This window comes from Erigeron canadensis, chromosome 2 (genome assembly GCF_010389155.1).
Source record: "Erigeron canadensis isolate Cc75 chromosome 2, C_canadensis_v1, whole genome shotgun sequence".
Taxonomy (NCBI): Eukaryota; Viridiplantae; Streptophyta; class Magnoliopsida; order Asterales; family Asteraceae; genus Erigeron; species Erigeron canadensis.
This window is the reverse complement of record NC_057762.1, coordinates 44,498,418-44,514,401: the sequence shown is the minus strand read 5'-3', so window position 1 is coordinate 44,514,401 and position 15,984 is coordinate 44,498,418. Positions and strand designations below refer to the sequence as shown.

The 15,984-nt window shown below is 35.0% G+C and overlaps 4 protein-coding genes across 4 annotated transcripts; 1 reads left to right on the top strand and 3 right to left on the bottom strand.

The window, feature by feature from the left end:
• Positions 1-289: 289 nt before the first annotated feature.
• LOC122587916 (PX domain-containing protein EREX-like) lies at positions 290-3,670 on the bottom strand. Its single transcript, XM_043760070.1, has 8 exons — positions 3,328-3,670; positions 2,479-2,586; positions 2,234-2,332; positions 2,073-2,159; positions 1,808-1,916; positions 1,369-1,697; positions 1,084-1,287; positions 290-704 (listed from the first exon to the last, which is right to left on the bottom strand). The coding sequence occupies exons 1-8, from the start codon at positions 3,556-3,558 to the stop codon at positions 480-482; spliced, it is 1,392 nt and encodes a 463-aa protein (XP_043616005.1). The 5' UTR covers positions 3,559-3,670; the 3' UTR covers positions 290-479.
• A 1,535-nt stretch (positions 3,671-5,205) lies between these two features.
• On the top strand, positions 5,206-8,489 carry LOC122589271 (zinc finger BED domain-containing protein DAYSLEEPER-like). Its single transcript, XM_043761545.1, has 3 exons — positions 5,206-5,247; positions 5,464-5,516; positions 6,168-8,489. Exon 3 carries the CDS (start codon positions 6,182-6,184, stop codon positions 8,234-8,236), a length of 2,055 nt encoding a protein of 684 aa, XP_043617480.1. The 5' UTR covers positions 5,206-5,247; positions 5,464-5,516; positions 6,168-6,181; the 3' UTR covers positions 8,237-8,489.
• Positions 8,490-9,550: 1,061 nt separating this feature from the next.
• LOC122589617 (checkpoint protein hus1) lies at positions 9,551-11,116 on the bottom strand. The gene is made up of 2 exons (XM_043761925.1): positions 11,063-11,116; positions 9,551-10,774 (listed from the first exon to the last, which is right to left on the bottom strand). The coding sequence occupies exon 2, from the start codon at positions 10,720-10,722 to the stop codon at positions 9,754-9,756; it is 969 nt and encodes a 322-aa protein (XP_043617860.1). The 5' UTR covers positions 10,723-10,774; positions 11,063-11,116; the 3' UTR covers positions 9,551-9,753.
• A 968-nt stretch (positions 11,117-12,084) lies between these two features.
• LOC122588896 (protein FAR1-RELATED SEQUENCE 6) lies at positions 12,085-15,538 on the bottom strand. Its single transcript, XM_043761116.1, has 2 exons — positions 15,193-15,538; positions 12,085-14,184 (listed from the first exon to the last, which is right to left on the bottom strand). The coding sequence occupies exon 2, from the start codon at positions 14,182-14,184 to the stop codon at positions 12,190-12,192; it is 1,995 nt and encodes a 664-aa protein (XP_043617051.1). The 5' UTR covers positions 15,193-15,538; the 3' UTR covers positions 12,085-12,189.
• Positions 15,539-15,984: the final 446 nt, after the last annotated feature.

Below are 15,984 nucleotides of genomic sequence, written 5' to 3'. Positions count from 1 at the left end.
AGATGATTACACAAGACAAAATCCAACAGATAAAATCAGGAAAAAGAATTGGCAGAAAAATTTCAAAAGGGTGTTAATGAGATTACCACATGTTCCGAATTATCTAGCACATTTGTACAATATACACTCGTGATGCCTTTACTACTTAAAAAGAGAAATTATAAAAATATGGATCGTGACTTCAAGTTCTGTGACGGACAAATGTGTAGTTTATGAGCGTGCATGCGTGGTGTTGATATTGTCTTCTTTTTAAACTTTAAAGAAAAAAGTTTATCTTTTGCAACCATAGTTGACAATAATTAATGATGGAACATTATAGAGGTAAACAAAATGACTCGGAGTTCAAGTCTTTTGAGATCACATCATGGTACAAAAAACAAAAAAACAAAACTAACCGCTATGTATATTTCGTTGCACGTGGTACACATACAAGGTATTACAGTATTATTCATTTATTCAATGACTTTGTCGGATGCAGTTTACATTATGGGATCATCTCCGGCCTCATCTTTTGGAGTATCACCAGGTTTAGTTAGTGCCTGACGGATGACAGAGTTCACTTGTTTTCTCAACATTGCATTCTCAGTTAAAATATCACTCAAGAGGGTCCTCAAGTCGCCATCTCTACTTATGAAAATGTCGCTATTGTCAGCTTGATTAGCAGGTCCAGTAGCGGTTTCATCATCTTGACCAAGGAACTGCACCTGTAAATGGTTTTATCTATTAGTGACGAGAAGATGCAAATTTTTCATGGAGGCAGCAATTTTGATTCATTTAAGATATGTTTGTTAAAGGGGTTAGGTTTTGGGTTTTAAAGTCAAATTCAACGTTAAATTGGATATAAGATTTGGGTTTAAAACCCACTAAATAACACTATTTTGCCACCTCTACACGGTGCAGATGACAAGTACACCAGGTATCAAGTTATCAACTATGTAGGAATCACATTAGCGTTTAAGACCAAACATAGGAAAGTCAGACAAGTTTAATTAGATAATCCTAAAATTCTAAGAACTTCATGAAAGGGCAAAAGTTATATAGTAACATATGTTAGAAACTAAACTAGATAAATATTAAATTTACCTCGGCAAGCAGAGAACTAATTTGGCTATCAGATGTTTCCAACAGATCAATGGCATCTGACAAAGAAGTATCCGCCATCAGTTTATCTTCTTCATCCAAAATGAAGTTAACACTACACTCTCGTAGCCGGTTGCAAAGATGTTCACATTCATGCAACAGTGCTACTTTAGTGGAATCCCCGGCTTCCCATTGTTGTTTCTCATTCTGATGCATATTCACGGATGTAAACAATTTAACAAAATCCTATTAATCAAAATCATGTCATAAATTGAAACTAAAAGTTACCTCTAATTGAGTTTTTTCTTCCAAACATTTGGTAAGCTCATGCTTCAGTTCTAGATTAGATTTTCTAAGAGACTTGACCTCCTTAACAAGAAGTTTAACGTCTGATTTTGATTTCCTTAAAGTCTCAATCTGCTCCTTAGCATTATCCAACTCTTTCTGTAGTATTTCATTCTGCTCGACTGTGGTTGCTTTCTTTGATCCTGATGAACCGTCAATATCCGAAGAAATGGACGAACTGCTACTAAGTAGTGAATTCGCTGAATTGCAAGGAAGCTGATCTGATGGAACAAGGTTTGTCACTCTGTCATCCGGAGTCAACTCAGAACATGCTGCAATACCAATGGAATAGTTTAACACAATTAGCCACCCTATTGAATGTAATATGTAGTCTAAAATATACCAGCTAACACTGTTCAATAATAAAAATCTAACAACATACATTTTCTTGCAGCCGCTTCTAGTTCCAAAAACATTGCCACCAGAGCAGTTCTCGACACATCAATATCAGATAATAGCTTCTCCAGCCAGCCCTCCAAAGCACACCTTCGCTGAAACAAAACAGACCCTTTAAGGACGCAATAGAATTGGACTTTTACAAAAAAAATCAGAGATATAGGGCAACATCAGATGTAAAAGATAGTGAATTACTGCTTATTTATCTACTTCAATAGAGCATGATTAAAAGAACATATAAAAAGTCATACCTCTTCCAAAAGTGTGTTGCTTCTCATTTTCATAAGACTCTTTGGAGGAGGAAGAGGCAAATATTTCTTAGGGAATTCCGTTCTGAGCTGCAAAAGACATGAAAAATTAGATACATTATGATGCCAAATATGGGAGTAGAGACCAAAAAGATGAAACATACATCAGAATATAGCTTCCAGAACTCATTAAATCTTCTTAGTACTTCTTGAGTTGACGTGATTCCTTCTGGTGACTGCACACCAACCTGAACTCTGAAAAACTGCATCCAGAATGTAGAACATAAATGGCAACATAGACAGCCGGCATCACAGCATATATTCACATAATAATCACAAAGCTACAAGAATAAATTAAATTAAAAACACGATATCAACTTCCTAAACTATCAAATAAGAAAAGACATACCACAGCATCTGAACCACTTGTAGACGATGCGATAGTCCAAGAAGGAACTGTGACACAGTATCTCCATCCCTTATTCGAATCATGTGGCCAAACAGAATTTCTTCCTTCCTGCATACAAATAAATACAACTTCTGGTCAACACAAAATACCCAAACTTGTTTAATTATCAAGGGCAAACGCCAAACGGCATATAGAAGTACTCCTAAACTTGTTAAAATCCCTCACTTATGTCATAAGCACTCAACTTTTTACTTTTTTGTTGATACTAAACTTTGTTTTTTTTCGTTATTGAAGCCTTTTTTAGGTATCATGATACTAAACTTCTTTTGTTATTTAAGGTATCAAAGCACTAAAAAAACAACTTGTTGACCTGGTATCCAGTCACGAGATTACGGCAGACCATATCCGAACGACCGACATACCCATATAAACTCATCTTCACCGCCTCTGACTGCTTGCTGCTAAGTACAGGCACAGTTGTAAGTCAAATTGAGTCAATTTTGGGTAAATGACCGGTCAATTGTGGTGACGGATGGTGGCAGTGTCATTAACCGGGTGATTACTCCTCCAGAAGTTTTAAAATAAAATCCTTTATTGGTGCCAAAATTTAAAAATAAAGTAACTCAAGTGAAAAATCTTACAAAAAGTTAACTTTCTGCGCCCTATAATCAAACCCAAACACAAGTCTGAACTCTGAACATCATAGCCTAATTCTAGAATTAATTCAATCTAGTTTTCTAAAAATAATAATGCTAAAGTAATAAATTCAATCTAAATTGATATTTACTATTAAAATAAATATCAAAAAAATAATATGATACAATTAAACTTCAGAATTTGAAGTTGTACCCAGACACGTGGCGGGAGACTCCAGTCCATTCCTAGAGGGAGAGGCGAGGTGCCGTCGTGGCGGTGGTTGGTCGGCGGAGTGACCGGAGGTGAGTGGCGTAAAGGCGGCGGTCTTCTAAAGTAAAGCTCATCATCGTCATAATTGATGGTATGACCGCGAAGGGAATTGGAGATTGCCTGATTGGAAAAACCGTAATCGTATATAGATACATCATATCCGTACATACTCATCTCTCACTCTGTCGGTGTGTTTGACTGAGAAATGTCAAGTGGGTTTGTTTGGGTTTTTCATGAAAGAGAGTGTTTGATCGGTTCTCTAGCGACAAACTGGTGAAAACATGTTTATTACATGTTCAATATTTAAAATAGATTTTAGAGGTACGTTTATTTTTATTTAACAAATTATATTAATTGATTTCTTGTAGTTTTACTAACATGGTTTCCGTGGATACCAATAATATGTTGTCTCATATACTATCGAAAACAGTATAAGTGAACAATCAATTAAAATTAAGACTTTTAAATAAGGAGATAATTTTGTTTTTTTTGCAAGAGGTATTTTAGACAATTTCTCTTGTTTAACTTTCAACAAGAAGTATATTCTTTTTTATTAAATAGTATAAATTATTAAAATTAAAATTGTTATCTTTTTTTTTAAACTGATGAATCAAGTAAAGATAGTTCAGATAAATGTTGAATTTACTTGGTTTTAAACGTCCAACATAAAAAAGATTCACATCACATACACGGCTACACTCATCCAGTCTTATCAACTTCATTTGATGTAAGATGTCAAACATTAAATGTTGAATGATTTTTTCAAAACCAAAGCAGGGTTCCAAGACCCGCGTACTAACACACTAAAACCGTCCCTTCTCACCCCACCCGTCACTCTTTTTATTATCCAATGTAACCTCGTTTTCCTCTTTTCGCATCATGAGCCTCACAGCGAATGCTCTTCCCGAGACCATTCTTTTCTCTAAATAGTAGTACTATACTACTTACTCTAACTAGGAATGTACTTATTGATTTGCTTACCTCAAGTTTTTGAAATACAAAAAAAAAACTTAAATTTTTTATATCACAAAAATAATATTTTAAAGAGTCAATGTTACAAACGACGATGATCAATGTCTATTTAAAGAAATCAATGTCATCTCATGTCATCTCATAAAAGTAACATATGGGTGCCCTTATTTCCACAATGATTTTTTCTAATGACACTTCTTAAAATCGCCCCAATTGCAAAAATGCGGGTAGCTGCCAATTGAACATTTCACTTATTAAGTTATTCACGGTTTGAAAGCTTTATAATATTTTATACACTAATCATTTTTTTCAAAATTTACATTTTAACTTCATGCACAACAAGTTCACACCAACTTACAATAAAAAGATTATTATGATTTACCTTTAGTTTCACAGTTATGATATATAAACTTTTAGAAAATTTAGAATATAATGTTGTATATAATTTGTTTTTTTCTACATTTTTGGTATAAATAATTTCATAGGTAGAGACTAAAAATATGACAAATAATTTTCGGTCTCCAATTTTTATAAAATTTATGTCGAACTGAAATGTAAATAACAATAGATCACTTACTACGTAATTTTGAATCTTTTAAAAGTTTATATATACCAAGTTATGAAGTTAAAAAGTAAGAGTAAATTTTAAATAACTAATTGATAAAATAAATATTAATATTAATAAATCTATAAATAGCGAATGAAATTTGTAAAATTGTTTTGTATATTAGGCGATTTTAAAAGGGGTGGAAAATAGGAAAGTATATGGGTGAAAATCGCACAGCACTTAATATATATGGACCCATAATAATAGAGAGTTAAACACGAAAAACCTCTTGGACTTTTTTACTTTAGGGTTTAAGCGCAGTCAGCACAGCCCTCCCAAAAACTGTAAGGCCCATCCATCATCTTTCTTCCTCCATCACCCCCAAAACCCCATTCTCAACCTTTTTTTTTTTGTTTTTTCTTGTTGTGTTTCTTTGTTATATACATACATATATATGAGGGGATACATTCTTTCATATTTATTATACATCTATATCTGTATATCTATAATATATATAATCTTGACACACCTTAAACCCCACTTTCATGTTTTCTTGGCAGATATCTGAAAAACAACTGCTTTTCCTTTATATTGGATCCCTGCCGCCATTAGGGTAAGTTTTCTTTTTATTAAAATAATCAAGATTTATGCAAAAGATTAAACCCGTGTGGATTACGATAGTTTATGTTTATGGGTTTTTGTTTATATGATAAAGTTTTGATCTTTGATCAAACTTGGTAATGTTTTCTTGTTTATGTATATGTATATAATTGTATATCAGTATAGTTTTTTTCTTTTGTTGGGTGTTGATCCATACAGATTGCATAATGTGAATCTTTCTCATTGTTATATTTTGCCTCCATGATTTTGTGGTTTTACGATAGGTTAGGCCTTGTACGTATGAGCGAAGGCTCGACTTTCCCTGGGTAGCCTGAAGAGGCATCACTCTGTTTGTTCGTTTATTCCATAGCTTATATACTTCTGCAATTCTGAAAATAGGACCTTTATGTTATTCTTTATTTGTTTTGTTTCATTGGTCCTTTCCAATCTTTCTTTATTGCTTTTTATGTAGATTATTGCTGCTCTTATTAGTTATTACAGGGGTAACTTTATAATGATTTTAAATGGTTTATTGTTTTGGTCAAATAGGACTCTGTTTTTAAGTTTATGAATTAAGGATAGAAGTTAAGCATTTTATTTATATTTTCAAGTTTTTTAAAATAGGTGCTAATTGGAAGGCATGTGATGAATTTGTGTATTGCAGAAGTTACTTTACGCATGGCCAACCCTACAAATAGTAGTGAGCTTGCCAATCTGAGCACGCAGATGAATGGGAAGCGCAGGAGGAAAAAATCCATGGTTTGGGAACATTTTACAATTGTGACCATTGATGCCGAATGTACAAAAGCCCATTGTATGCATTGCGGCAATAAATTTGCGTATACTTCCGGATCAAAGATGTCTGGTACCAGTCATCTCAAACGACATATTCAGTTGGGAATTTGTCCTGCACTCCGTGACAATTTGAAAAGTGGTCAGGCTTCACCATGTACCCCTCTTCCCCCCATTAATGGCACTCATGTTAACGGTCCACCAAGAAAACGGCATAAAATCACATCTCGGTCAACTAGGGATTCTTTTTATCATGATCGTTGCAGATATGATATTGCAAAGATGATTATTATGCATGGATATCCACTTGACATTGTGGAGCGTCCCGCCTTTTTAAATTGCATAAAGGCTCTTTACCCTCAATTTCCCGCAGCTCCCCTTGAGGCTGTGGAAACAGATTGTGTGGGACTGTACCAGAGGGAAAGGAATACCCTTATGAATCTCATTAACAGTATCCCAGGGCGTGTTAACCTATCTCTGGAATTGTGGTCTACAGACCAAAGTGTAGCTTATGCACTCATAACAGGCCAGTTCATTGATGAAGATTGGAAATTACATCGAAGGATCCTTTCTGCTGTTTTGGTACCATTTCCAGATTCAGAATCTGCATTAGATCATGCTTTCTCTTCTTGTATTACTGATTGGCATCTGGAGAACAGGCTACTTTCAGTAACTCTTGATGACTCTTTTGCAAACAAAGCTGTGAGAGAGCATCTAAGCAGTTTACCTTCTGTCAAAAACCAGCAAACTCTCAATGGTAATTTCTTGATGGGGAGTTGTTTTGCTGGAGTTTTGGGTCGTCTTGCTCAAGATGCTTTAGGGTTGTTAAGGGAAACTATCAAGAAAGTTCGTGATTGTGTAAAGTACGTGGTAACATTGGAAGCTTGTCAAGTGAGATTTAATGATCTTAAACTAACACTCCAGGTACCAAGTACAAAAAGTCTTGTTCTTGATGACCAAACTCAGTGGAACAGCACTTATTATATGTTGGTAGCTGCATGCGAGTTGAAGGAGGTATTTCTTCTCTTAGACTTCGACTCCAATAATCAAGTTACAGTCGCAATGGATGAATGGAAACAAGTAGAAATTCTATGCAGATACTTGAAACATGTGCTTGATGCAGCAAATATTTTGACGACCCCCACATATCCAACATCTAATGCGTTTTTTCATGAAGCTTGGAATTTACAACTAGAGCTTAAACAAGCAGTAGAGAGTGAAAATGCGTTTATCAGAAACTTAACTAGGTCAATGTATGAAAGATTTGACAAGTACTGGAAAGATTGTTTTTTAGTCTTTTCTATTGCTGTTGTTATGGACCCACGTTTTAAGATGAAGCTTGTAGAGTTTAGCTTCCGGAGAATCTATGGAGAGGATGCGGATCCCTGGATCAAAGCTGTGAGCGATGGTGTTCGTGAACTGTTTTTTAATTATGTAGTACAAGGGCTTCCTCTACCAGCTTTTTTTGCTGATGAAATTGGAGACTCCTTGAAGTCTGAAAATGAAGGAAAAAACCATCTTTGTGAAGTTATAACAACCGAGGATCCCCAAAATGAATTATATTTTGACGGGATTGGTGCTTTTGATCTTTATATTTCTGACAACACGAGTCACATGAATGACGAACTTGATCGATATTTAGAAGAAACGGTATTACCTCGGAAGCAAGAATTTGATGTTTTGGGCTGGTGGAAAGAAAATAGAATAAGCTATCCTACTTTGTCGAAAATGGCATCTGACATATTGTGCATTCCCTTCTCTACAGTTTCTCAAGATTCTGTGTTTGATATGACATGTAAGAAGATGGACAGATATCAATGTTCGTTAAGACCAACGACTCTTGAGGCACTTATATGTGCCAAAGATTGGCTGCAACATGGATCTTCAGATTACTTGCCAGATTACTTGCCAGATTATTTGCCTCTAGTCAAAGTCGATTGAGGAAAATGAGTTTTAGCCTCTTTTAGTGTTACAGTATCAAGGGTGCTTTACAGGTGCCTTCTCAAATATCTTATTTTAAGTAACAGATATCCGAATTATTTTACGAATTTTTTTGTCCAAAGGTAATAATCAGGTTACTTTGTGAGGTTTCCGTTGAACACATTCTTATTTCTGATTTGTAGTATAATGTAAATCACGTTGGGATATTGGTTACCTTTCTCAAACTTATATATATACTATTCTTTCTGTCTTATTTATGCTATATTCATTATTGTCTTGTACGTTGCTCCAATGGGGTGGAGAAAATTTTCTTCTGTTGCTTTGGCATATAATAAGTAAATGATGTTTGTATACAAATTGGAAGACATTATGATCATCACTGGCTCACTGCAGAAACTTAATCTACTATTTGTTGATTGCTATATTGAATCAACTGATCTAATTATTTGCTCCGGCCAAATTGTGACCGTGCTTTACGAAGAATATATGTTATTCTTCATAGGACCTCTACAGATCAAGTTTACCCAGTAACATTTTTTCTGTAGTGTCGTGGGCTTCTTGCCCATCCATACAATCACTGATTCCTAGCATCTCAGGGTACCCCTCTGGCCAGCAGTTTAAAGTAGAGCGCAAGATCTTCGCATTTGGCATCCGAATTTCTTTTATCACTTTTCCTTTTTAAATGGTGATGCAGTTCTAGCCTTTTTATGTAAATAGTATCCTTTTATAGTTGGTCGATAATATATCCTTCAGTGCCTAGTCTTTTACAACCTCCCAAATCTATTTAGATTGAGTTTAGCGGCATTGTTTCTTGGTTCCGATGCCAACTGTTAATGTTTCTTCACCTCTTCGGTAAGCTTATGAACTTGCCCTCTATTTGTGACATGTTAAAGGGTGTATGGTCAGCATAAACCTGTCTTTTTATTTTCTTGGTTTCTTTTGAAGTTGGTTTTTGCATTGGGTCCGAGTTTGTGTCAGACTTCAAATAAGCTGGTGAAGGGTTCCTTACAACTCGTTCAACACTCACATTATCGTGATCAGGCTTTTTGACATGTTTACACATCGATTTTTTCATAAACATGAGAGAAATGATTTGTCCTACCAAACATTAGTTTACAAATCCAATTAATGAACACATGTCATTAAACCAGTTGAGGAAGAGGTTATGGTGCTTGTAGTTACTGTATTATTTATGTTTAAAGTTAGTTACGGTATATGTCAAAAAGTTGCACCAAACTTTTAACAATGTTACAGAAGGTTGCAAAATGTTCCAAACAGGTCACACTACATGGCACAAAACGGTAAATACATGTCTTCACCTCTAAAATTATATTATGATCTACTTCAAAGTATCAAGTTTTAGTAGTTGGATCAAAATATTAAATATAAAACATTCAGGGCGCTGCCTCAAACTATAAATGGTCTCAGATCACATGCTAGTCTACATTTCATGACCATCAAAAGATAATAACATAAACAGAAGGAACACAACATAAAACTCAAATCTTCATTGACCTTCAATCGTTACCAGGGTCAAGTACAGGAAGCCGACAATGCAGACTGATAGATTTATCTGTTTGGCGAGTACCCGGGACAAAGAACTGAAACACCACAGTCAAGCAAGAACCTTGTTGCCCAATTCCATAGAAAGCACAATCTGGTTTAGCAAAATGACACTGCAGAGACTTGAAGAAATGCTTCACACTAACTTGCACACTCATTGCATCCCCTCTATCAATCGCCCTCTGCGTTCGTATCTGAGCATTCAAATTATCATCTCCAGACGGACCCTGCGCTTGTTCTCCTATAACCTTCAGTTTCCTAAACTCTGCTCCAAGTGTGATCAAACTAGTCGAGATTTGCAAATGCAGGTCACCATATTTAGTAATAGAAACATTCAACACATCACCCACATGTTTCATTCGATCCACAAAGTTCTGTAACTGGTTTAAGTCAGGAACCTGAACCAAAGTCTGAGGCAAATCTTGAGCCATATCAAGAGCCGTTTGCAGTTCAAGTATATCAGACCTAGACAACGGTTTAGAAATAGGCACGTCTTGAATAACAGCAGACTTGTAACCTTTGGTTTCAAAAGTCAAAAACGGCATAGGCTGTGAGGAATGTGGTGGCAGTTTCTTAACCAACTTAATCTGCAAACGGTTAACAGTCGGGCAACTATGTGACCCACCAAATTCAGTATAAATAGTCAAAATACTGCGAAGGGCGCGGTGGAGGAGTGACAGGTCAATAGTGAAGGCGATACGGTCATCGTTTTGACTAGAGATACGGTAGTCTTCAAAAAGGGCTTCTTTACGAAACTGAGCAATGGATTGAATACCGTCGCCATTTAAAAGGTTGTGAAGGAAAATGGCGTGGTCTCGAGTTAGGTAAAGATGGCATGTCTTTCCCATTTTGTCTAGGGCTTGTAAGAATCGTTTTTCGAGTAGGTTAATACCGTGGTCAGTTAAAAAGGCCTTAAACTTCATTTTTCTTCTAATTCTAGGGTTTCTACACCCAGCAGCAGCTCACAATAAATTCCTGAATATTAATTAAGTATTTTAGGTCACGGTTGATTCTAATCATCATCAAAATACATACATACAATATATATATATATATATAGCATATATACATCAGGATTTTGCTAATTAACACGCATTGTTCATAGATTTAACCGCCTCCTAAAATTAATAATCAACCGTGCGAGTAGCAAAATCTGACATATTATTGAATAATAATATTATTAAAAAGTTGAGATATATACAGATGTATCGATTCAATAATATGTATTTGTGTGACTGTGAGGGAAAAAGAGAAGATACATACCTGAAAGAAAGTGGGAGAAAATGAGGGGCGAAGAAGTTTGGAGGGAAAGTGTCGCGCTTTCTTCTAGTACAAAAAGAGATGAAAATGGGTGTTACTCCGTATTTGTGTATATGCTATTTTACACCCTCATGATTTCCGTATTGGTCAAAACTTTTTTAGATTATTTTATTTTTTTACTCATCTTTTATTGTTAGTTCTTATACCTTTACGATGTACGGTAGCTATATAGACTGTATCCTAATAAAATTTGACTATGCTTCATACATGATTCAAGAGTATGAAATAAGTTGTGGTTAAAATAAACCGATGATCGAAAATAAATTATAATAAACAGTAATGATAAATATAATATATGTTTAGTTAGAGTTTTATATTTACCTTGAATTTTTACAATCACATCAAAATCGAAACTTGTAAGCATGGGGGATGACAACAAATAACTTTGTGATTTCGGATCGTAAACTCAAAATTTTGAAATCTTCATGATAATAACTTATTATTATAAGTAATATAAGTAATAGGGGTTGAAGAATTGGAAAAAAAAAAAAGAAAAGAAAGAGAGACAATTTTATTAATGAAAAAAACGATCAATCAAATAAGGTTATAATTGTTTTGTATCTATAAGCAAAGAATTAGAGTTTAATTTTAAGTCTAATAGGGAAATTGATTCTATATACAATTACAAAAACTAATTTAATAAAATAAGTAAATTAAAAGGACACGTATCGTTTCAAGAACATCTCAATCCTGTTTTAGTTAATTGGTAGATTTAAAACTAAGTTTAAAATAAAATTTTAAGGATGGATATGAAAACGCAAAGAAGTGTTAAATTGAGAAAGTTGAGAAAATATACGTGAAAAACATAAGATCTTAAACGCAACCACACAAAGGCCAACTGCTTGACAGAAGTTAACGTTAATTTGAAAATCATAAGATTTCATGAAGCTTATAAAGTAATAAAGTATGCACAGGAATGGGCAGCAACATCCCTCAAGAACAACAACAACAACAACAACAACAACAATAATAATAATAATAATAATAATAAATAATGAAGTATGCAATGGGAAAGGTGATTTACATAATTACATACCCACCAAAAGAAGAAAAACAAAATCCTATATGTTCTATTCATGTTTATCTTCAATATTGTGAACTCTACTAAGACATTCTTCAAATGACTGCAAAGCAACCTTGTAATGATCCATTGAGATCACACCTTCTTCCACAACTTGCAATGCGCTTCTGTATAATTGATTATACCACTCAACAGTGTTTGTACCATCGACGTTTGACCTGTCATAAACTGGAGCGTATAATCGCTTATAATCCTTCTTCCATCTAGACAAAATATACTTTGAAGGTATATCCTCCACCCCGTTAAAGTTAAGCACACATAAAGCATGCCTGCATAAATAACCATTGAAATTAAAACAACCGCAAATACAACGCACATCTGCTGCTGCTCTATTATACATAACTTCATAATCTTTTATCTCCCTTCTATTTCCCTCTGCTAAGACACGTTCTTTCACCACAAAGATTATAACCGGCCCGTCAACATGCACCTGCATGGTACTGAAACAAGAATACATTTCCTCTACTTCCACTTGAAATTTCTTAAAGATTTCATATGTGTAAACTTTTGATAATTGCAACTCAAATGAACATCTGGTTTTAAGTGTCGGAGATGAGTCTCTTGATTCCATGTCAGCAGCTGCTTCTTCTTTGTGCTTCTTCTGTAAGGCGAGTTCATATTTGTCGAGAAATTCTTTTAAAGGGGTTTGTTTATGGATGTATTTATCGAATATGGATAGCAGTGTGTCACTGAATGGCGAAACAACAGCCATTCCTGCAAAAAATGTATCTTTTAGAAAGACTGGGGCCCACCAGGCTCGATCTTCATATAAGGACCGAAGCCACTCGTGTTCACCAATACCAAATTGTTGAACCATAAAAGCCCACACACTATCAAATTCAAACGGTTTTAAAGTCTCGTAAGCTGCTTTAGCCAGAACCTTTCTGATTGCATCATAGTTTCTTAACCCTCCTAATTTCTCAGGAACTTTCTTCATGATGCGAGACAAACTGAAGCGATGGCGAGATTTGGGGAAAACCTCTGAAACGACACTCTGTAAAATCTTGCATCTGTCTGTAATTATGGTCTGTGGGACCTGCCCTGATGTACTAGTCAGCCAGGCATTAAAAACCCATAGGTACGACTCTCGTGTTTCCCCTGAAAGCAAACCGCATCCAAGTAACACAGACTGACAATGATGATTCATTCCAACAAATGTCACCAGCGGGATCTCAAATTTGTTGGACAAATATGTAGTGTCGAAGTAAATAACATCACTAAAGTAGCCAATAGCAGCCCTACACCTGGCATCGAACCAAATCATATTTTTCAAATGCCCATCATCGTTAAGATCCATCAAGTAAAAAAAGTTAGGGTTAGTCAACTGCATACGGCAGATGTAGTTATAAATAGCTAGTGAATCGCCTTTCTTCAATTTCAACTGATCGGGATGATTATCCGATAAAGAACCCAATTCTTGACAAGTTGATTTTGAATTTCCATTATTAACCCCAGAATCTATTACAAGTGCCCTATATATTTTAACAGTTCGTCCTTCTGCCTCAGAATCTGACTGCGCCGTTTTCTTATTAGACTTGCAAGCTTTTGCACCAAGCAAGTGGTTATGATCGACTGTAACTTCTAAAATTCTCCATCTTCTAGAATCTGTCAATCTCATTCTCACCATTGCAGGACAACCGGTTCTTGTTTCTTTTCGTAGACGATTCACATCTTTTATTCTTTTGAAACCCTGGCTATTACAGCAGAGGACTGCACCATATTTTTCTCTGCTATTCCGTTTGAACCATGAATTTTTTACTCGTACCCGAAAACCTGCCTCCAGAGCATAACAATTATAATAATTATAGGCATCATCATATGACTCGAATTCCATTCCTACAGCAGGTGCAACAAAATCTTTCTTTCCTTCAGAATACCCAATTCCATTCGCAAGTTCTGCTTTTTCCTCTTCTCTTTCTTGAGGATTAGTCTCACTTATTTCATGTGCAGCCATCTGTTTGTTGTTACAAGAGACTTCTTCCATCTGGAAAATAAATAAAGTCCGTACAAACATTAGAAGGAAAAGAAAAGGAAGAGGAAAGATCATTATAAACTAAATAGTGTTACAGAAGTAAAACCAATATTATCAACGTGATCCAATTGAAATATAATTGTGTGAAGACTAGATGTTATCCATCAATTTCAACTCTAGTGCTAAAAGTGTAGAACCACATATTATAAATATCGTGCAGCTGTATCATAACTAGAGGTATTTGGGCTGTTTTGCAACAACTAGTACTTCGTATCTGTGTTTAGTTCATATAACAAGAGAAGATCAAAGGAATTCCTTGGCTAATACTAGTATTTAGCAACATCTCAAGTGCTAAGTGAACTATAGATGATTCGTTCAAGCATATATATGAAGGGGTAAGGCCAAATATCTTTATTAATACCTTTATTAATACTATCAATTCTTGTTCAAAGCGTGTTCTAAACCCTTGGTCTTTTCATGATATAAGATTGCGCATTGGTCTAGGTATTATTCTGTTGAGCTTTTCTATTTTCGTGCGGAATTCCACATGCAGTTTGTACATAACCTTTTTTTTTTTTTTAATAATTAGTAAAATTTAACAGATGTTATCACCCTAAGGCTGCTAACTAGATAGTTAACCAATAGGAAATTTGACATTATTTTAATGCTGATCTGAGTGGTAGGCTCTTTCAAGGATCAGTGGTGGCACGGAGTGAAGCCAAAGTCTAAAAAGCCATAACTTCAAAACCTAATATTGATATTAATCATAGCAAAATGGAGAGGATACGATAACATTTTGAAACAGCATTAGGTAATAGGTACAGCCAATGCATATTCATATGATAAGTAATCACATATATATATATATATATATATATATATATATATATATATATATCTTCTAACTGATACAGTGATACATCATCCAATAGCCAAAACAATTACATTACATAGATTTACTGTTGGAAATTCAATAGTTAACCCTAGTAAAGCCGGGAATAATATACTGTTAAAAATTACCAGATAATGGTGGAGATGAAGAAGAAGAAGCTTCGCATATACATACTATTTGTATGTATAATGATTCGATTGAATTGAATTTGTTGTAATTTTGAGAATATGTGCCCTTTGACTTCCCCAGAATTGGGTGTTTTTACTCAGTAAAATGGAGCCCTATTAGCAGGGAGCCCACATTAGGGGAAAACACAATAATGAAAAATGATTCTTTAATTCTTTACGCTATCTCTAACAGGAAACCAAGCCGTCTCTGCGTTCACGTTGGCCGGCTCGCTAACATGATCGGGTTCTCTGGCGTGTTGGGTAAATTGTTGTCGAGCACATTGGCGTTGGGTTGGGTGTGGGCTATTATTTTTTTCTTTTCTATATATGTGTTGTGTATATGTCATATCAATATAAGATAAATGATGAGTTTGACATTGATAAATTAGGTTTTATTGTGTGAAAAATGCTAAATCAGTTAACACAACCAATCATCAATAGATGGATTGGTATATGCTGAAGCTTAAAACTGAAAGGTCTTTAGTTTAAATCCTGGTGTGAGCAAAATGTTCCTAGTAATGAAGACAGGGTTTTTTTCCATAATGGGTTTTCTCTGAAATTGAACTACATAAGGAGGCGTGACGCTGAGCCCAAATTTATCGTTCAAAAAAAAAAGTTTGCTAACACGGTCAAAGTGTTGGGGGCAAATTAATACACCTCACCATATTTATTACTCCGTGTCATATAAGCATCACTTTCTTATGGTCAAACACTTTTTCTTTTTTCTCATAAATTACCACCTTCAAATTCAAC